Raw genomic sequence first — 23,380 nt, 5'->3', positions numbered from 1 at the left:
GAGAATATTACAAACACCTCTACGCAAATAAACTAGAAAATCTAGAAGAAATGGATACATTCCTCAACACATACACCCTCCCAAGACTAAACCAGGAAGAAGTTGAATCTCTGAATAGACCAATAACAGGAGCTGAAATTGTGGCAATAATCGATAGCTTACCAACCAAAAAAAGTCCAGGACCAGATGGGTTCACAGCCGAATTCTACCAGAGGTACAAGGAGGAGCTGGTACCATTCCTTCTGAAACTATTCCAATCAATAGAAAAAGAGGGAATCCTCCCTAACTCATTTTATGAGGCCAGCATCATCCTGATACCAAAGCCTGGCAGAGACACAACAAAAAAAGAGAATTTTAGACCAATATCCTTGATGAACATTGATGCAAAAATCCTCAATAAAATACTGGCAAACAGAATCCAGCAGCACCTCAAAAAGCTTATCCACCATGATCAAGTGGGCTTCATCCCTGGGATGCAAGGCTGGTTCAATATACGCAAATCAATAAATGTAATCCAGCATATAAACAGAACCAAAGACAAAAACCACATGATTATCTCAATAGATGCAGAAAAGGCCTTTGACAAAATTCAACAACGCTTCATGCTAAAAACTCTCAATAAATTAGGTATTGATGGGACATATCTCAAAATAATAAGAGCTATTTATGACAAACCCACAGCCAATATCATACTGAATGGGCAAAAACTGGAAGCATTCCCTTTGAAAACTGGCACAAGACAGGGATGCCCTCTCTCACCACTTCTATTCAACATAGTGTTGGAAGTTCTGGCCAGGGCAATTAGGCAGGAGAAGGAAATCAAGGGTATTCAATTAGGAAAAGAGGAAGTCAAATTGTCCCTGTTTGCAGATGACATGATAGTATATCTAGAAAACCCCATTGTCTCAGCCCAAAATCTCCTTAAGCTGATAAGCAACTTCAGCAAAGTCTCAGGATACAAAATCAATGTACAAAAATCACAGGCATTCTTATACATCAATAACAGACAAACAGAGAGCCAAATCATGAGTGAACTCCCATTCACAATTGCTTCAAAGAGAATAAAATACCTAGGAATCCAACTTACAAGGGATGTGAAGGACCTCTTCAAGGAGAACTACAAACCACTGCTCAAGGAAATAAAAGAGGATACAAACAAATGGAAGAACATTCCATGCTCATGGGTAGGAAGAATCAATATCATGAAAATGGCCATCCTTCCCAAGGTAATTTACAGATTCAATGCCATCCCCATCAAGCTACCAATGACTTTCTTCACAGAATTGGAAAAAACTACTTTAAAGTTCATATGGAACCAAAAAAGAGCCCGCATCGCCAAGTCAAGCCTAAGCCAAAAGAACAAAGCTGGAGGCATCACACTACCTGACTTCAAACTATACTACAAGGCTACAGTAACCAAAACAGCATGGTACTGGTACCAAAACAGAGATATAGACCAATGGAACAGAACAGAGCCCTCAGAAATAATGCCACATATCTACAACTATCTGATCTTTGACAAACCTGACAAAAACAAGAAATGGGGAAAGGATTCCGTATTTAATAAATGGTGCTGGGAAAACTGGCTAGCCATATGTAGAAAGCTGAAACTGGATCCCTTCCTTACACCTTATACAAAAATCAATTCAAGATGGATTAAAGACTTAAATGTTAGACCTAAAACCATAAAAACCCTAGAAGAAAACCTAGGCATTACCATTCAGGACATAGGCATGGGCAAGGACTTCATGTCTAAAACACCAAAAGCAATGGCAACAAAAGCCAAAATTGACAAATGGGATCTAATTAAACTAAAGAGCTTCTGCACAGCAAAGGAAACTACCATCAGAGTGAACAGGCAACCTACAAAATGGGAGAAAATTTTCGCAACCTACTCATCTGACAAAGGGCTAATATCCAGAATCTACAATGAACTCCAACAAATTTACAAGAAAAAAACAAACAACCCCATCAAAAAGTGGGCGAAGGACATGAACAGACACTTCTCAAAAGAAGACATTTATGCAGCCAAAAAACACATGAAAAAATGCTCACCATCACTGGCCATCAGAGAAATGCAAATCAAAACCACAATGAGATACCATCTCACACCAGTTAGAATGGCAATCATTAAAACGTCAGGAAACAACAGGTGCTGGAGAGGATGTGGAGAAATAGGAACACTTTTACACTGTTGGTGGGACTGTAAACTAGTTCAACCCTTGTGGAAGTCAGTGTGGCGATTCCTCAGGGATCTATAACTAGAAATTCCATTCGACCCAGCCATCCCATTACTGGGTATATACCCAGAGGCCTGTAAATCATGCTGCTATAAAGACACATGCACACGTATATTTATTGCAGCATTATTCACAATAGCAAAGACTTGGAACCAACCCAAATGTCCAACAATGATAGACTGGATTAAGAAAATGTGGCACATATACACCATGGAATACTATGCAGCCATAAAAAATGATGAGTTCATGTCCTTTGTAGGGACATGGATGAAACTGGAAATCATCATTCTCAGTAAATTATCGCAAGAACAAAAAACCAAACACCGCATATTCTCACTCATAGGTGGGAATTGAACAATGAGAACACATGGACACAGGAAGGGGAACATCACACTCTGGGGACTGTTGTGGGGTGGGGGGAGGGGGGAGGGATAGCATTGGGAGATATACCTAATGCTAGATGACGAGTTAATGGGTGCAGCGCACCAGCATGGCACATGTATACATATGTAACTTACCTGCACATTGCTCACATGTAACATAAAACCTAAAGTATAATAATAATAATAATAATAATAATAAATTTAAAAAAAAATAAAAATAAAAATAATGGCCATTCTGACTGGTATGAGATGGTATCTCATTGTGGTTTTGATTTGAATTTCTCTAATGATTAGAGATGTTAAGCATTTTTTTCATATGCTTGTTGGCCGCATGTATGTGTTCTTTTGAGAAGTGTCTGTTCACATCTTTTGCTCATTTTTTAATGGGGTTGTTTTTTGCTTGTTGATTTGAGTTCCATATAGATGCTGGATACTAGACCTTTGTTGGATGCATAGTTTGTGAATATTTTCTCCCATTCTGTAGGTTGTCTCTTTACTCTGTTGATAGTTCCTTTTCTTCTGCAGAAGCTCCTTAATTTAATTAGATTCCACTTGTCAATTTTTGTTTCTGTTGCAATGCTTTTGGGGTCTTTGTTATGAAATCTTTGCCAGGGCATGTGCCCAGAAGGGTATTTCCTAGGTTTACTTCTAGGGTTTTTATAGTTGTAGGTTTTACATTTAAGTCTTTGATCCATCTTGGGTTGATTTTTACGTGTGGTGAAAGGAATGGAGGTCCAGTTTCAATCTTCTTCATATGGGGCCAGGCCTGTGGCTTTTCTCTCTGGCTCTTTGAGGTTAAACACCTGCTGTGCTTGCAGGGGCCAAGGGTACCCCAGTCTGCTGGCAACAACACTCAGTTGGGGGGTCCCGGCAAAGTGCTTTGTCAGGGTGGTGGTGAGAGCAGGGTCCCCGCATGTGCCAGTGGTGACCCAGGCAGCAGCACTGTGGATTCTGCACATGTGCATGTGCTGGCTGTGACAAGGCAGCAGGGTAGTGCTGTCTGCAGATGCATGCCAGCAGTTGTGCTATGGCGTCCTTGCGTGCGCATGCCAGCTGTGGCCTGATGGCATCCATGTGCACATGCTGGCAAAGCATTGAGGGGAGGCTGAAAGTTAGTGCACAATGACAAAGTGGTGGGAGGAGGCCGCAGGTGGGTGCACATTGGTGGGGTCCCTCTGCAGAAGCTTTCTGATGGTTAGCCGAGGTCTGCTGGCAAAGGCACCATGGCAGTGGCCACCAGAAAGCACCACAATTGGGCATTGGAGACTGTGTTGCAAGTAGACATAGCCAGGCACGGACCCCAGGAGAGGCTGGCAGACAAGGAGGTGCGCAGATAAGATTGGCCCAATGTCACTGACGGCTCTGCTTTGTTCGGGCCTGACAGTTAACAAAGGTCAAAGCCACCTAGAGAAGCATGGCAAGCCTTGATGGATGGGCATCGCTGGCCATGCTCCACTGTAGCCATTGCAGCACCAAACCCTCTGGAATCCACACAGCTTAGAGCCCTGTCCCTGCCACCTCTTAAAGCAGCTCCCTGCCAGCTCAAATGTCTGTCGGGACAATACGGTCTTCTGCAGCTAGGATTCTGGAGGTGCATGGTGAGATAAGACCACTCCTCACCTATTTAACTCACCCTTTCCCCAAAAATTGCTGGGGACCAAGAACGAGTCCTGATGCTTGGGAGCCCTATGCAGGCTTCCCAGCTTCCTACTCCTTCAGCCCAGGGTCTACATCCTCCCTCTGTCCACTCTCAATGCCGTCCTTCCAAAGACGTGCTCAGAGTGTGTCAGTCTTCTTGATGGTCTGGTCTCTCAGTGGGAGATGCTCTTCCTGGCTGTGTCTGGTCAGCCATCTTGGGTCTTCTCCTCAAAAGTCAATTGTTTTCCTTTATGCCAACAATGAACAAGTTAAATTAAAAACACAACATCAATTACAACAGTGCCCCCCAAAATTGAATACTTAGGTATAAAGCTGACAAAATACATATAAAATCTATAGTAGGAAACTACAAAACTCTGATAAAAGAAATCAAGCAAGAACTAAATAAATGGAGAGAGATTATATGCTTAGAGTTAAGATGACAATATTTTCAAGGTATCAGTTCTTCCTTAGAGATTCAATGTAATCCCAATCAAAACCCCAGCAAGTTATTTTGTGAATATTGACAAACTAATTCTAAAGTTTATATGAAGAGGCAAAATACCCAGGAATGGCTGATATCATTTGGATATGTGTCCCCTCCAAAGGTCACGTAGAAACTGGATCCCCAATATTGGAGGTTGTAGCTGGTATTAGGTATTTAGGTCATGAGGGCAGATCCCTCATGAATGTCTTGGTGCTGTCCTCATAGTAATAATCAGTGAGTTCTCATTCTACTAGTTTCCTATAGATCTGATTGTTAAAAAGAGCCTGACATCTCCTCCCATCTTTCTTTTGCTCCCTCACTTGTCATGTAATATGCTGGCTCTCCTTCCCCTTACATTGTGAGTTAAAGCTTCCTTAGACCCTAAGCAGATGCTGACACTGTGCTTCTTGTACAGTCTGCAGAACTGTGAACCAAATAAACCTGTTGTCTTTATAAATTACCCATCCTCAGATATTCTTTTATAGCAATGCAAAGGAACTAAGACAAGAGACAACACAATGTTGAAGGAGAAGAACAAAGTTAGATGACTGACTTATTATTAGCTACAGTAGTCAAGAGAGTGTGGTCTTATAAAAAGAAGAGACAAATAGATCAATGGCACAGAACAGAGAGCCCAGAAGTAGATTCACAAAAATATGGTCAACCAATTTTAATGAAGGAGCAAAGGCAATTTGATGACGAAAGGAATATCTTTTCAACAAATGATGCTGGAGTAACAAGTCATCCATATGCAATAAAATGTAAATCTAGATACAGACCTTATACCCTTCACAAAAATTAACTCAAAATGTATCATAGGTCTAAATAGAAAATGGAAAACTATACAACTTCTAGAAGATAACATAAAAGAATCCTAGGTGACATTGGGCATGGAGATGACTTTATAGACAAAATATGAAAGACAATCAACAACAAAAAAGAAATTGATAAGCTGGACTTAATTAAAATTCAACAACTTCTGCTCTGTAAAAGACATTGTGAAAAGAATGAAAAGTCATGCCACAGGTTGGGAAATTATATTGTAAAAGACATATCTGATAAAAGACTGTTACCCAAAATATGCAAAGAACTCTTAAAACTCAATATTAAAACAAACATCCCATTTGAAAGATGGGCAAAACACCTTAACAGACATCTTACCAAAGAAGACATACAGATGATAAGTAAGCATATAAAGAGATGTGTAACATATATGTCATTAGGAAATTGTGAATTAAAACAACAATGAAACACAATTACACAGTTATTAGAATGGCCTAACTCCAAAAAACTGACATCAATGCAGAAAAGAATGTGTAGCAACAGGAATCTTCATTCATTGCTGGTGAGAATACAAAATGGCATAGCCACTCTGGAAGACACTTTGGCTGTTTCTTTTTTTTTTTTTTTTTTTTCACCAGCAGAAAAATGTTTATTCATTTGCTTAACTTCTAACAGTATTTCTGCTATGGTAATATTTTGTTAGTCTCTCTACATTTAATTTGGCATCTGATCAATTGGATTTATGCTTTTTAGCAAACAGTATAGGCTTTGAACATTTAGTATCTCATTCACGTTATTTGTTCTTAGATTTAGTACCCGTATACTCTGTTGGCCATGTTATTTTCTTTTTTTTTTCTTTTTTTTTTTATTGTACTTTAAGTTCTAGGGTACATGTGCACAACGTGCACTTTTGTTACATATGTATACATGTGCCATGTTGATGTGCTGCACCCATTAACTTGTCATTTACATTAGGGATATCTCCTAATGCTATCCCTCCCCCATCCTCCCACCCCACAACAGGCCCCAGTGTGTGATGTTCCCCTTCCTGTGTCCAAGTGTTCTCATTGTTCAGTTCCCACCTATGAGTGAGAATATGCGGTGTTTGGTTTTTTTGTCCTTGTGATAGCTTGCTGAGAATGATGGTTTCCAGCTTCATCCATGTCCCTACAAAGGACATGAACTCACCCTTTTTTATGGCTCCATAGTATTCCATGGTGTATATGTGCCACATTTTCTTAATCCAGTCTATCACTGATGGACATTTGGGTTGGCTCCAAGTCTTTGCTATTGGGAATAGTGCCGCAATAAACATACATGTGCATGTGTCTTTATAGCAGTATCATTTATAATCCTTTGGGTATACACCCAGTAATGGGATGGTTGGGTCAAAGGGTATTTCTAGTTCTAGATCCTTGAGGAATCACCACACTGTCTTCCACAATGGACTAAAGACTTAAACCTTAGACCTAAAAATATAAAAACCCTAGAAGAAAACCTAGGTAATACCGTTCAGGACATAGGCATGGGCAAGGACTTCATGTCTAAAACACCAAAAGCAATGGCAACAAAAGCCAAAATTGACAAATGGGATCTAATTAAACTAAAGAGCTTCTGCACAGCAAAAGAAACTACCATCAGAGTGAACAGGTAACCTACAGAATGGGAGAAAATTTTTGCAATCTACTCATCTGTCAAAGGGCTAATATCCAGAATCTACAAATAACTCAAACAAATTTACAAGAAAAAAACAAACAACCCCATCAAAAAGTGGCTGTTTCTTAAAAACTAAACCTATTCTTGCCATATAATCCAACAATTGCACTACTTGATATTTACCCAAATGAATTGAAAACATGTCCATATACAAACCTGCAAATGGATGTTTACAGCAGCTTTATTCATAATTGCCAAAACTTGGGGAAAAAACCCGTAACATTCTTCAGTAGGTAAATTGATCTATTAACTGTGGTATATCCAGAGTATTCAGTATTATTCAGGGCTAAAAGGAAATTAGCCACCAGGCCATTGAAGAAAAGGAGGAACCTTAAAATGTATATTACTAAGTTGAAATAAGCCAATCTGAATTTTATCCCTCAAATTTATATGTCAAAACTCTAATCTGTAACGTGACTGTATTTGGACATATGCCCTTACGGAGATAATCAAGGTAAAATGAGATTTGTAAGAGTGGAGTCCTAATCTTACAGAATTGGTGGCCTTAAAAGAAAGACTACATGAAGGTACAGTGAGAAGACAGCTATCCACAACTAAGGAGAGCCCTTCTTCACCAGTCGGTACCTTGATCTTGGACTTCCCAACCTTCAGAATTGTGAGAAAATAAGTTCTGTTGTTTCAGCTACCTAGTCTATGGTATTTTGTTATGGCAGCCTGAGCAGACAAAGACTGCTACATACTGTATGATTCCAACTGTTAGACATTCTGAAAAAAGCAAAATCGTGGACACAACAAAAAGGTCAGTGGTTGTGAGGAATTAGGAGTAAGGGCGAAATAAATAGGGAGAGCACGAAAGATGTTTAGGGCAGTGAAACTATTCTGTACGATACTATAATGATCATATACATGTCATCACACATTTGTCAAAACCCAGAATACGAACACCAACAGTGAACCCTAAAGTAAACTATGGACTTTAGGTGATAATGTGGTGTCAATGTAGGTTCATTGGTTATAACAAATGTTTTACTCTGGTGCGGGATACTGACAGTGGGGAGTCTGTGTGGGGGGAATGGCAGAAGGTACGTAGGAAATCTATACTTTCTGCTCAATTTTGCTGTGAACTGAACCTAACACTACTCTAAAAATAAATTTTATAAGAATGGAATATTTAATGTCAAAGATATTAGTATTTACAGTAAATATAAATGCATGTAAATTCGAGTTAAAAGGAAAAGATGTTCACACTGGAAAAAAAATTCTAACTATATGCTGTTCATGAGAACTGGCCTTATAAGAATACATCACATAAACACCAACATAAAGTAAGTTGGTGTAGATACATTAATATCAGATAAAATAGGCCTTTAGGCAAAAAATCTAACTAGAAATGAGAAAGATCCTTTCATAAATACAAAAGTTCAGTTCATAGGAAGATATAACAAATTTAAATGTGTAATGTGTATGTTGAAATAAGAGAACATCAAAAGAGGTAAAGCAAATATTGACAAAATCACACAGAGTAATAGAGAAATTCACACTCACAATGGAAGAATTGAACATACTCTTTCAATAATTGATGAAACAAACATTACCAGTTGTAAGAGAAATGGAAGATTTAAATAATACAATTAACAAATCTCACTAACACATTTTTTTCATTTTTGGGAGGAAATACAGTTGATACTTGAACAACATGGGTTTGAACTGTGTGGGTCCACTCACATGCGGCTTTTTTTCCAACCAAATATAGACTAAAAATACAGTATTTGTGGGATGCAAAACCCAACATACACAGAAGACCCACTCTTCATATACAAGTTCCACAGGGCCAACTACAGGACTTGACTATGTGCAGATTTTGGCATATGTGTGTGAAGGGGTGGTCCTGGAACTAATCCCTATGTATACCAAGGAATGACTGTATACAGACTCATGAACCAAAGAACAAACTTCTCCTAATTTTAATTGAAAAGATTCCAGCAATGTACATAATTTTAATATGTACTGAAAAGACTATCTGTTTTGGTGGCTCCAAGTTCTTAGTTTGAGATTGAGTTTTAATAAAGGATTAAAACTTTATCTTTGAACAAAAGAGTTTCAGTAAGTAAAGCCATTCTGTAAGTTGCAAGAAGAGATGTTTTTAATCTACTACCTAGGAAAAAATAATTTATTGAGAAACCTCAGAATTTCAAAATAAATGTCAATATTAACCAGTATCTCTCTCATTTTTACAAGTTATTAGCAAATAATCACATTTATGTGCTATGAACTATTAAAGTAAGGTTATATAGTATAAAATGTAATAATTAGGAGAATATTTTCCATTAAAGCAGGTAGACACATTCTTATTACTTCTAGACATACACAAACATTTAAAACATTTAATATTATCTTCAGTTTTGTATGGAAAGCCATCATTTAAAAAAATTTAAAACTCATAAGCATTATAATTAAGAAAGAAAAAGAAATGATAAAAAAAGGTTACTTTAAAAGAAACAATAAATGTGAGAGAAGTAAAAATAAGTAAGATAGGAAAACATAGAAAACACAAAGATAAAGTTTTAATCCTTTATTAAAACTCAATCTCAAACTAAGAACTTGGAGCCACCAAAACAGATAGTCTTTTCAGTACATATTAAAATTATGTACATTGCTGGAATCTTTTCAATTAAAATTAGGAGAAGTTTGTTCTTTGGTTCATGAGTCTGTATACAGTCATTCCTTGGTATACATAGGGATTAGTTCCAGGACCACCCCTTCACACACATATGCCAAAATCTGCACATAGTCAAGTCCTGTAGTTGGCCCTGTGGAACTTGTATATGAACAGTGGGTCCTCTGTGTATGTTGGGTTTTGCATCCCACAAATACTGTATTTTTAGTCTATATTTGGTTGGAAAAAAAGCCACATGTGAGTGGACCCACACAGTTCAAACCCATGTTGTTCAAGTATCAACTGTATTTCCTCCCAAAAATGAAACATGTAAATCCAAATATATCATTAATTATATTAAAGAAATCATTTTAAATCACATTCACACCTTTCTGTTCTTAACAAAAGACTACCCCTCAAGGGAAACTATTTTATCAGAGAATAACTAACCCAGGCTTTATTATACAATATAGACCTGGGGGAAGGGAAATATCCAACTCCAGAGGCTTTCTACCCTTCAACACGGGGAAGGGAAATACCCAATTTCAGCCCCCTATAAACTTCCTGTTCACCTAAGGGCCTGGGATGTTGGGGAGAAAAACATAGGAGGCTCTTGTGAAGTGTAGACTCCTGAGGCACAGGCTTACTAAAAGACCGAGACCTAATTAGAGGATTACAGATTGCTTCTCCTCCCGTGATATCTAACCACCACATTAATCAGGCTCCTGCATAATAATAGCAGATTACAGCTAAAATATCTGCAAGCCTCAGGCCCTATCTAAAAGGAAACCAGAAACAGCAGTTGGGCAGGGGGGCAAAAATTATGACAATATTTTAGAAAATTTTATCATTTGATACCTACAATTTCAGCAAACAGAAAACACAGCCTAACTGCTAGCTAGGTAACCATATTACACTAAATGCTTACATACCTCAGTTCCTATTGTCCAATACATTATGTCTAGATTTCAACAACAACAACAAAAATTTCAAGTCATGCTAAAAGTAAAAAAAAAAAAAAAAACGTAGTCTGAAGAGACAGTTTAAGCATGAGCATCAAACTCAGATATGGCAGAATTTTTCAAATTATCACACCGGAAATTTAAAATAATTACATCTAACATAGTAAGACCACTGATAGAAAAAGTAGACAACATATAATAAGAAATAGATAATGTAAGCAGGAAGCTAGAGAAACTAAGAAAAAAAGGAAATGTTAGAAATAAAAAACATTGTAACAGAAATTAAGAATGCCTTTGATGTTCTTATCAGTATACTGGACACAGTCAAAAAAGAATAAGTGAGCTTGAAAACGTGTCATTAGAAACTTCTAAAATTGAAAAGAGAAAAAATAATAAAATAAACAGGATACCTGAGATCTTTGGGAAAATTACAAAAGGTATAATACATACATAATGAGAGCATCAGAAGGAGAAAAAGCAAACAAAGAAAGAGAAATATTTGAAATAATAATGGCTAAGAATTTTCCAAAATCAATGGTAGACATCAAACCACAGATCCTAGATGCTCAGAGAACATAAAAAATGGTCAATAGCAAAAATGTCTAGACCTAATCATATGCTATACTCAAACTACAGAAAATCAAAGCCAAAAAGAAAATCTTGAGAGACAAAAGAGGTGGGAAAAACTTAAAATATTTAAAATATTCAAGTGTTGAAGAAAAATACAACCAACCTAGAACCTGTATCCAGACAAATAATCCTTCAAAACTTGAGATATAAAAACATTCTCAGAAAACAATGAGGTAATTTGTTGCCAGTATCCTTGCATTGGGAGAAAATATTTTTAAATGTTCTTCAGAGAGAAGGAATATAATACATGTCAGAAACACAGGTCTACATAAAGAGAGAAAAAATAATACCAAGGAATAAAAGTTAAAAACGCCAGGCATGGTGGCTCTTGCCTGTAGTCCCAGCATTTTGGGAGGCTAAAGCAGATGGATTGCTTGAGCCCAGGAGTTCGAGATCAGCCTGGGCAACATGGCAAAGACCTATCTCTACAAAAAATACAAAAATTATCCAGGCATGGTGGCATGTGCCCACTTGGAGGCTGAGGTGGGAAGATCACTTGAGCCCAGGAGGTCGAGGCTGTAGTGAGCTGTGATCACACCATGACACTCTAGACTAGGCAACAAAGCAAGGCCCTGTCAAAAAAAAAAAAAAAAAAAAAGTGAAAGAAACTATTTTATATTCTTTTCTCTTAATTGATCTAACAGATACAGACTATTCATAGTAATAATGGTAACAATGTCCTTCATGATTATAGCTTATATATAAGTGAAATAAATGACAGGAATCTTATAAGTGACAAAAGGCAGGAAATGGGAATTCTCTGAAATCAGAATATCTGCATTATCCATGAAGCGATATAGTGATATTTAAAAGTGGACTTGGATATTCTATAAATGTACATTGTAAATTCTAAGGCAACCACTATACAAAATTTTAGGAAATGTAATTGATATCCTGAGAAAGGAGAAGATATAGGATCATATTAAATATGTAATTAAAGCCAGAGAAGGCAGGAAAGGTGTGGAAGGTGAAAAAAGAAACAAAGAACTAGGACAGTAAAGAGAAAATAGCTACAAGTACGGTTGATATTAAAGCAAATATGTCAATAATCACTTTAAATGTGAATGGTCTAAATATATCAATTCAAAGACAGAGGCCGTCAGAGTAGGTGAATTAAAAAATCTGACTATATGGTATCTACCAGAAATTGGCTTTAAATATATGAAAATGATAAGATTAAAAGTAAAGGAACAGAGTAAGATACACCATGCTAACTAATCAAAGCAAAGCTGGAGAAACTATACTAATTTGAGACAATGTGGACTTCAGAGCAAGAAAAATGATCAGAGATATGGAGGGACATTATACAATGATAAAAAGGTCATTATTCAAGAAAACATAGTAATACTTAATAAGTGTGCACCTAACAACAGAGCAATAAAATTCATGAGGCAAAAACAGATGGGACTGCAAAGAAAACAGACAAATTCATTATATTTTCAGCCTTCAGTACCATCTAACTGTAATTCACAGATACAACAGGTTGAAAATCACTAAGAATATAGTTGAACTTAGCACATCACCGATCAACTGGACCTAATTGATGCTTACAGATTACTCCATTCAACAACAGCAGAATACACATTCTTCTCAAGCTTCTATGGAACATTCAATAAGACAGATCTTATTCTGGGCTATAAAACAAACCTTAACAAATTTAAAAGAACAAAAGTCATATAAAGTACAGTGTCATTCCATAATACATTTAAACTATATTACCCTAATACCAAAAGTAGATAAAGGTACTATAAGAAAAAAACTACAAACCTACATCTCTCATGAATAAAGATGCAAAAATCCTCAACAAATTGTTAGCAAATTGAATTCAACAATGTATAAAAAGAATTATATGCCACAACCAAATGGGGTTTATCCCAGGTATGCAACATTCAAGCAATATTCAAAAATCAGTTAATGTAATCCACCACATCAACAGACTAAAGAAAAAATTATATGATCAATAAGAAATGAAGAAACATCATTTGGCAAAATCTAAAGCCCATTTATGATTTTTAAAAACTATCAGCAAACTAAGAATAGTAGGAAACTTTCTCAATTTCATAAAGAATATCTGCAAAAAACAAATAGCTAACATCTTAATCATGAGAAAACAGATGCTTTTTCTCTAAGATAAGGAATAAATCAAGGACATGATTTCTCACCACACGTATTCTACATTGTACTGGAAGTCCTAACTAATGCAGTAAGACAAGAAAAGAGAATAAAAGAAATATAAAATGACTAAAATTGTTTTTGCTCAACAACAACAAAAATCTAATAGGTCATTATAGCAAGGTTGCCAGATACAAGGTTAATATACAAAAGTCAACTGCTTTCCTATATACCAGCAAAGAACAAGTGATATTTCAAATTAAACACACAATACCATTCACATTATCACCAAAAAAATGAGGTAGTTATAAACCTAACAAAATATGTATAAGAGATATATAAAGAAAACTAAAATACTCTGATTAAGGAAATTAAAGAATAAACAGATCTAAGATCTAAATGGAGCAATAGTCCATGTTAAAGAATAGGAAGTCTCAATATTGTTTGTTGTCAGTTCTTTTCAACTCCATTCAATGCAATTGCAATCAAAATTCCCACAAGCCACTCTGTGGGAATCAAAATGGAATCAACAAACTGATTCTAATTTGAATGGAAAGGCAAAAGACCCAGAATAGTTAACATAATATTAAAGGAAAACAAAATCAAAGGATTGACACTACCCAACTTTAAAAATTCCTGTAGCCCTACAGAAATCAAGACAGTGTGCTATTGATGAAACAATAGACAAATAGAACAATTGGAACAGAAGACAGATAAAAAGAACCACATAAATATAGTCAATGAATTTTTACAAAGAAGCAAAGGAAATTCAATAGAGAAAGGATTCTTTTCAACAAGTGATGTTGGAATAACTAGTCATCCACATGTAAACAAAAAATGAATCTAACCAAAGACCTTACACCTTACCAAAAATGAACTCAAAGTGGATCATAGATCTAAATATAAAATGCAAAAACTATAAAATTCCTAGAAGATACAAAGGAACAAGTGTAGGTGACCTTAAATTTAGTGATGGCATTTTAGATACAACAAAAGGACAACCCATGAATAAAAAATTGATAAGTTGTACTTACTAAAATAAAAACATTCTGCTCTGTGAAAGACACTGTTAAGAAAATGAAAATAAAAGCCACCTGCAGGAAGAAAATATTTAGAAAACACATACCTGATACAATAAGAAAAAGAAATAAACCCATTACAACATGGGCAACAGAGCTGAAGAGATACCAAAAAAGATATATAGATGGCAAATAAACATAAAAAGATGTTCAACATATATGTCATTAAGGAATTGTAAATTAAATCAACAATGAGATGCCACTACATTGAGATGTCACTACATGCCACTACAAACCTATCAGAATGGCTAAAACCCAAAGCATTAAAAACACAAAAACTGGCAAGGAACATGGGAACTCTTACTCATTGCTGGTAGGAATGCAAAACACTACAGCAACTTTGAAGACAGTTTAACAGTTTCTTACAAAGTTAAATATAGTATTACTATATGATACAGCAATCGTGCTCCTTGGTATTTACCTGTGTAAAAAATATATGTCCCTACAAAAGTTATACAGTATCCAACAGGTACTAAGTTGTTTTGCACCTAATTAATGAAGAAACTGTTGGACTCTTTTTGTGGTTTAAGAGTATTGTGAAAAATTTACTGAAATCATATAGGCACCAAGAGCCTCTGTCTAAACTGTTTACAAAAGACTGTGTAAATACTTATCACAAGAAAGCATATGTAGCTGTACAAATATCAGATAAACATTAAAACAAAATGCATTTTTTAAAATTTATTTTATTCTATTTTATTTTATTTCTTTTTTGGAGATGAAGCCTCACTCTGTCACCCAGGCTGGAGCGCAGTGGCACAATCTCAGCTCACTGCAACTTCCACCTCCCCTGTTCAAGCAATTCTCCTGCCTCACCCTCCCAAGTAGCTGGGATTACAGGTGCATGGCACCACACCTGGCTAATTTTTCGTATTTTAGTGGAGACGGGGTTTTACCGTATTACCCAGGCTGGTCTCGAACTCCTGAGCTCAGGCAAACTGCCCGCCTCGGCCTCCCAAAGTGCTAGGATTACAGGCGTGAGCCACTGCACCCAGCCTATTTATTTATTTTTAACTTTCATTTTAGGTCCGGGGGTATCTGTGAATGTTTGTTACATAGGTAAACTCATGTCATAGAGGTTTGTTGTACAGATTTTTCATCACCCAGGTATTAAGCCCAATACCCAATAGTTATCTTTTCTGCTCATCTCCCTTCTCTCACCCTCCACCCTCAAGTAGACCCCAGTGTTTTTTGTTCCCTTTTGTGTTCATGAGTTCTCATCATTTAGCTCCCACTTATAAGTGAGAACATGCAGTATTTGGTTTTCTGTTCCTGCATTAGTTTGCTAAGTATAATGGCCTCCAGCTCCATCCATGTTCCTGCAAAAGACATGACCTTGTCCTGTTTTATGGCTGCATAGTATTCCATGGTGTATATGTACCACATTTTCTTTATACAGATAATTTGTCATTGATGGGCATTTAGGCTGATTCCATATCTTTGCTATTGTGAATAGTGCTGCAATGAACATTCACATGCATGTATCTTTATGGTAGAATAATTTATATTCCTCTGGGTATATACCCAGTAATAGGATTGCTGTGTTGAATGGTAGTTCTGCTTTTACCTCTCTGAAGAATCACCATACTGTTTTCCACAATGGTTGAACAAATTTACACTCCCACCAACAGTGTATAAGTGTTCCCTTTTCTCCGCAACTTCACCAGCATGTGTTGTTTTTGACTTTTAAATAATAGCCATTCTGACTAGTGTGAGATGGTATCTCACTATGGTTTTGATTTGTATAAAATGCATTTTCAGAGATTAACAGACAGTCTCCATTTACCAGGTAAAAAGTATAAATTTGCACACAATAAATAAATAAGATATTTTCCAAATATATAAACCAATTTGACAGAACTACCATAAGGCATAGAGAAATCCATAATCACAGTGGGAGAAATTAACATACATATCTTAGTAATACAGAATAAACAGAAAAACCTCAATGAAAAAAGTAAGAACTGAACAGAACAATAAACATATTTGATTTAATAGATGTATACAAAAGACATATTGACTAAACAGTCACAAAGCTAAGAACAAAATTCTTCAGCTTACTCTAATTAAAAATAAATCAATTATATTGAAAATTATCATACTACTTAGTGTTTCCATTTTGATAGCTCCAAATATCTTAGCTGGAGATTTGCTTTTTGAAAACGCAAATTTATCCTCAGGTAAAAAATCTCCAACTAATACCTCTTCCATTTTCTGAGCTACAAAAAAGATGCTTTTAATGCATAAAATAGAGAAACAAATTTATCAAAAAACCTCTGTAATTCAAAATACATATCAATTGTCCAGCAATATTTCCTCTCATGTTTTGAAATAATATAACCACATACCACATTGTTGAGACAGTGAGTTATAGACTGAGTATGTAAAGTGTAAAAATATAGGAGAACTTTTCAAGAAAATGGTTTCATAAGGTATTCATATTTTATAATCAAGTTAAATTTTTATAACAGATATGGGTAATAAAAAAAGATAAAAACATTAAAAATAAACTTTAAAAGGAGATTCAAAAACAGATCAGGCAAGAAATACAGAAAACATAAGTGATGGTATATTAACCCATAAAATATCAGTACTTACATTAAATATGAATGTGTTAAATGTTATATTTTCAATTCAAAGATTGCCACATTGGATTTAAAAAAGAACTATAATACATTTAACACATTTAATACAGCTAAGCTATAATAATACAAAAAGGTTGAAAGTATAATGATGAAAAATTGTGTTCTGCAAATACTTATATTAAAAAGATGCTATGTTAATATCTGACAGATTAATGGCAAAGAAAGTTACTACAAAATGTCCATCATATCATGGGTGAGGCTACATGTAGATGGGGAAGGTGGTATATGAGAAATCTCTATCTTTCTCTCTACTGTGAACGTAAGAATGCTCTAAAAACACAGTCTATTTTTAAAAAATGTCCATCATAAAGACGAGAGTTTCAGCATTCTTAAGAAAATTTAACAATTTAAAATGTGTATGTATATAAAAAAAGCTTTAGAAACAGAACAAAAATTGGCAGAACTACAAAGAGATAGAGAAATAAGTAGTCACAGTAGCAGAATTTAAAATACCTTTCTCATAAATGATAAAATAAACAGAACCTCGGCAAAGTTAAGAACACATGAAAAATATAATTAATCAATGACCATGGAGAGTATACATGAATATACACACATACATGTTTTCTATATACACATATATATATACATACATATATATGTATACATGACATGTAAAAATCATATTTATGATTGAACATATAAACTAAGGAGAGAACTTTAAAATCATTACACAATATTCTTAATGATTATAATTACTTTGAAGTCTCACTTTTCTGCAAGTATTAAGTTTTGTAATATGAGATGGGCTTTTTAAAATTAAAACTTTATTTCATGTGGAAGATTTTCATCTGCTATTTCATCCATTTTCTCAGTTGCAAAAAGAAAGGCTTTTTTTAACCCAATAAAAAGTGAAAAAAACTTTACTGTGAAGTCTCTGAATTATTAATGTATAGAAAGGATCATTCAAAGTTTCCTAACAGTTTTGTTTTGTTTTTTTGAGACGGAGTCTCACTCTGTCGCCCAGGCTGGAGTGCAGTGGCTGATTCGGCTCACTGCAACCTCCACTTCACGGATTCAAGCAATTCTCTTGCCTCAGCCTCCCATGTAGCCGGGACTACAGGCGCATGCCACCATGCCCGGCTAATTTTTTGTATTTTTAGTAGATACAAGGTTTCACCGTGTTAGCCAGGATGGTCTCGATCTCCTGAACTTGTGATCCACCCGCCTCAGCTTCCCAAAGTGCTGGGATTACAGGCATGAGCCACCGTGCCCAGCCCTATCAGTTTTATAAGACTTAACACTAGACAATACAACTTACATAAATGTCACACAATAAAACCTCTGATGCATTTTCAAAATGAATCATGAAGGTAAATGCAAAAACCATCAGAGTACTTTTCCTGAAAGTATGTGGAGGCACTCTTATTACTTCATACATACACTTAGAAAGTTGAAATTAGACTTTATTTTACTAAGTGTATTCGCATTTTAAAAAGTTTTTATAACATATGTGACACATTGAATAATTAAACTGATTAAAAGTAATTCCAAAATAAGGAAAGAAAGAAAATAGAAAGTAATCTGAATCAGATAAAAAAATTGAAAAGCACCCCCACCCAAAATATTTAAATCCAAATATATCAGTAAGTAAAATAATTGTAAATGGATTACATATTTTACATATTCTAGGAATAGACAAAGACACATTGAACTGATAAACAATTCAACTATAAGTTCTTTATCAGAGATATGACTGAAAAAAATGCAAACACTAACCAAAATCACTCTGTAGTAATTATGTCAATGTCAGACAAAATAGACTTTTAGTCAAAAGACCTTTCTAGAGACTAAGATGATCCCTTTCATAAAAATAAAAGGCAGAGTTCATAAGGAAAATCTAACTTTTTATTTGTATACATCTAATAATGTAGACTGTATAAGGAAAATGTACGGTACTATAAGAAGAAATAGGTAAATCTACATAGTGGGATAATTTAATATACATCTCTCAATAATTGATAGAATAATCAAGATTCAAGGAAATCAAGAAATAAATGTAAATGACACAAAAAAATGAGTTCAACGGATTTCTGTAACATTGTAGCAGAATACATATCCATGAACAAAATTATGCTTAATTAAAATTTAACTAATGTAATTAAAAATAATTTAATAATATTTTTCCATATTTACTATGGAATCTCTTCTTTCTAGCAGCTCCAGTTGCAGGCAAAAGACTTTCATTTGATACCTCATCTTTTTCTGGACTACAAGAAGGAAGACTCTTAAAAGCACTAGAGAACTGAATCTATGGTGGAACCTCCAGATTCACAATATATGTTAATTACCATATGTTAATGATATAAGCAAATCAGTGTCTAGTTAAAATATAAGCATATAAATACATTTTTTACTTGTGCATATAAAAGCTGTTCTGTTAATTTTTATATACATGGGTATTAAATATATTTTATTTGTAAATATTAATTATTTTATTTACTACTATAAACATTATTATAAATACTTGTATATTTAAAATTTTTCCTTATCTTTTCTTATTATATTCACACTTTAGGTAAAGCTTAAAATTTTTGGTACCAAATATTGTTAAGGAAGAATGTATAGTGATAAAAAATGGAGTAGACAGTGAAAGAAACATACCGTGTAGGAAAAATAGGAGAAGCCAAGGAAAAAATGATATAATTGCACCTAAAAAATCAATAATTAGATTATATATGGTTATAAGACAATTAAAAGAAAAAATATCAGACTAAATATGAGCATATACCAAACACCACATGTTCTCTCTTATAAATGGGAGCTGAACAATGAGAACATATGGACACATGGGGGACAACCCACACAGAGGCCTGTCTGGAGTGGGGGGGCAAGAGGAGGGGCAGCATTAGGAAGAACAGCTAATGGGTGCTGGGATTAATACCTGGATGATGGGTCGATCTGTGCAGCAAACCACAATGGCACACATTTACCTATGTAACAAACCTGCACATCCTGGACATGTACCCCAGAACTTAAAATTCAAGCTGATTTTAAAAAGAGTATATACAATTATAAGTTTCTTACAATAGACATAGAAAAATCACAAAGAAACAAAGAAGTTAAACTTAATATGATGAAAAAACATATCAAGCAAATACCAACTGGAAGAAAGTTTGTGGAGCCATAACAGATAAAGTAGTTATTAAGGAAAACAACAAAAATTATGAAAATGATGAAGTGAATCCTTTCATAAGGAAAAAACTGTTCTGTCCTTGAAGAATATAAATTTAAAGTTTACTTGCACACACACACAAAAATAGAGCATTATAAGATACAAAGCAAAACCTGACACTAATACAAGAAGAAATAGAGAAATCCACAAAGTGGCAGATTTGACACATGTAACTGAGTAATTATAAAAGAAACAAGTTATCAATAAAGATCTGGTAGTGTGATGGAAATAAGTAGCAGAAGAAGCATATGGTTGAAGGCATATTTATAAACCAAAAACAAATTTCTCCTGAATTTAATAAAAATAATTTATAAGATTTATAAATAATTACTTACTTTTTCTTGAAGTTACTTTAGTTTGAAGTTTCTTGGTTTGAGATTTGCTTCTTGATAATAAAACTTTCTCCTCGGGCAACAGATGTTCAAGTGATATATCCTTTTTTTGGATTTCTAAAGGAAACACTAAATAGAAAAAAAATATGTGCAATAGAACCTCTGGATATGCCAAGTAATCATCAGAATTTCAACCCATGGAAGTAAAATGAGAAAATCATGTGAATAGTTTTCATGAGCATGTGTGGAGGCAGTGATACTACTTAGTAATTAATGACCATTCAAATACCAACCAAAAAGTATCATTACTTTTGTTCTCTAGTTATCATAGGGTATTCACACTTTAGGTCAAAGTTAAAAGTTGATGAAATATAGTCTGAAGTACACATTGATGAATCAAAGGAAAAGATCTGATGAGTTCAACATAAAATAATTTAAAGTTATCGATAATTATTATACTTACTTCTGTGTCTTTCCACTCCAGAATTTATTTGTTTCTTTTCTTGCATTTGGAGTTTTGACTTTGAATCTTGATGAACAGAAATCACATTTTCATTTGGTACTACAATATGAGCTATATCAAGAGATGCATTTAGTCCATCAAATGGAAAAATAAATCTATGAATGTATAATATGTACATTTCTCTTATTTTTATAAAGTTATAAGTAAATTACCATAATGCTAGATCTGACACAAAAATAGAATAGTTTTAATGGCTATTGTGGAAGATAACCCATTATATCATAAATATTCTGAAGCATCAAATAAAGTTTATATTGGTCTCCAGGATTCATGAGTTTATACTTTAATACATAATCAAAATACTTACATAATACATGATAATTTATACTTTAGCTTAATATATAATCATAGGCCAAACAATGAAAATGCATATGCATAAGATCATTCGTTATAGCATTATTTGTAATTGCAAAATATTCAAAACCATTGAGATTTTCACATATAGGAGATTGGTCAAATGAACAGATATATATACCACAAACAATGGTATAATATTAATTACAGTATATAATTATGTGGAGATGGGGCTGAGGGTTTCCAGAGAATCTGTGAGCTAATTTGCACCCAATGACTGCTGTTAGTTCTAAACAGCTACCAGGCAATGATAGACAGCCTATGTCCCAGCAAAGTATTGAGACTCATGGTTAAATTATAAGGGATTTTTTTTAAAAAATGTAGAACCTTCTGAGATCACTTTACTTACCTACCGAAGGCACCTTAGAACATTATGTACTCTTCTTAAACTTAATGAGAAAAAGTGGTACCTTGTGGAATGAGTCACTACAGAACCCCTCCTTCAGAGTGTCATGACAGAGAAGCTTCACTCAAGGAGGAGAAAGAAAGGGGGTGTATGAGATGCCAACTTCAAGACCCTCTCATTCCTCAGCTTAGTGATGCTTGGGCTCTCATCACTTGAGCATACTCATGATGAAACTACCACTAAAATCATGTTTGGACCACCCTTGCAGAGGCTAGAGCAGCCCTATGAATCACAACACTGGTTGTCCTTTGGTTCTACAATGAAGAGTAAGAACAATAAAGGAGATGGTTGACCAGACTCAGATTTCTAGGTTCTTTCATGCCACTCTTGCTGATTTTCCAATTCAATCAAACTTACACATAAGGGCAGGTCATATGTTCTGTGACAAAATCCAGAACTTAACTGAAAAATTTTCAGGCATGGGAAAAGCAGCAGCTCCTGAGGTAGAAAAAGACTGACCAGGAGGAAAGCGATATATTAGGTTGGTACAAAAGCAATTTAATGTCAAAAACCACGATTGCTTTTGCACCAACCTAATAAAATGGCAATCAAGCGCCCTCTCCTGAATGATGCCTGTAGAGACAATCTCTAGGTCTGGTTACTAAACAGTGAAGTTGATGGGCCCTACTAGGGTCAGCACATTGAGGACTCTATGATTAATGAAGTGTTACTCCCTCCACCCTTCCCTGTGAATTTGGAGATGAATTGATGAGCCCCTCTAATTTTTACTGAGAACTCTCATCTTTCAACAGCGAAAAAGACCAGGGGTTAGGCTAAGTCCCCAAATCCCCAGTGGCGACCAGGGTCAGAGTTAAATGGGAAGGTGTGGATAATTATATTCCTTGGGCCTTTGGATACTGGTATATAAGTGACTGTGAATATATACCACAGCATCAGAATGAAGGGGAAACTGATAATTCTCTCTAGTTTGAAGTCTGAGGTCACCACCAATGGGGACTTTATCTAGACCCAACTATGGGTGGGTGTCTTTGGCCAATTACAAATTCTATTGTTATAGTGCACACTACTCAATATATTTTGTTATAAATGTATCACTAAGTGAACGCCTGCTCACCTTTGCCCACAAGCACTGAAGAAAATTGCTCAGTTAGGGCCATTTTAGTGAGGCATGTGAAAGGCCATGAACCTACCTGACTACCTTGTGCTGTTGTTTCTCAAAAACAATACTGATTACTTGGGGTAAAAAGGAAATCAATGCCTTCATTGCTGTACTTAAGGATGACAAAATTTTCTGTGAGACTAATCCTCCATTAAACAGCTCCATCTGGCCTGTGCAC

The 23,380-nt window shown here is 35.1% G+C and overlaps 1 protein-coding gene across 49 annotated transcripts in view; it reads right to left on the bottom strand.

Moving 5' to 3' along the window:
* CCDC7 (coiled-coil domain containing 7) overlaps positions 1-23,380 on the bottom strand; it is a 434,284-nt gene that overhangs the window by 149,167 nt on the left and 261,737 nt on the right. For 26 of the 49 annotated variants that reach the window (XM_054436381.1, XM_054436395.1, XM_054436392.1 and 23 more), the window contains 2 exons: positions 21,263-21,373; positions 20,803-20,928 (listed from right to left, as the gene is read on the bottom strand). In XM_054436381.1, the coding sequence (XP_054292356.1) occupies positions 20,803-20,928; positions 21,263-21,373 (237 nt within the window). Of the gene's footprint in view, positions 1-19,896; positions 19,945-20,802; positions 20,929-21,262; positions 21,374-23,380 lie in introns of all 49 variants that reach the window. The other 23 variants (XM_054436378.1, XM_054436376.1, XM_054436382.1 and 20 more) reach the window with 3 other exon arrangements.

This window comes from Pongo pygmaeus, chromosome 8, assembly GCF_028885625.2.
Source record: "Pongo pygmaeus isolate AG05252 chromosome 8, NHGRI_mPonPyg2-v2.0_pri, whole genome shotgun sequence".
Taxonomy (NCBI): Eukaryota; Metazoa; Chordata; class Mammalia; order Primates; family Hominidae; genus Pongo; species Pongo pygmaeus.
Note: the sequence above shows the minus strand (reverse complement) of the source record. Positions and strands in the feature narration are given on the sequence as shown.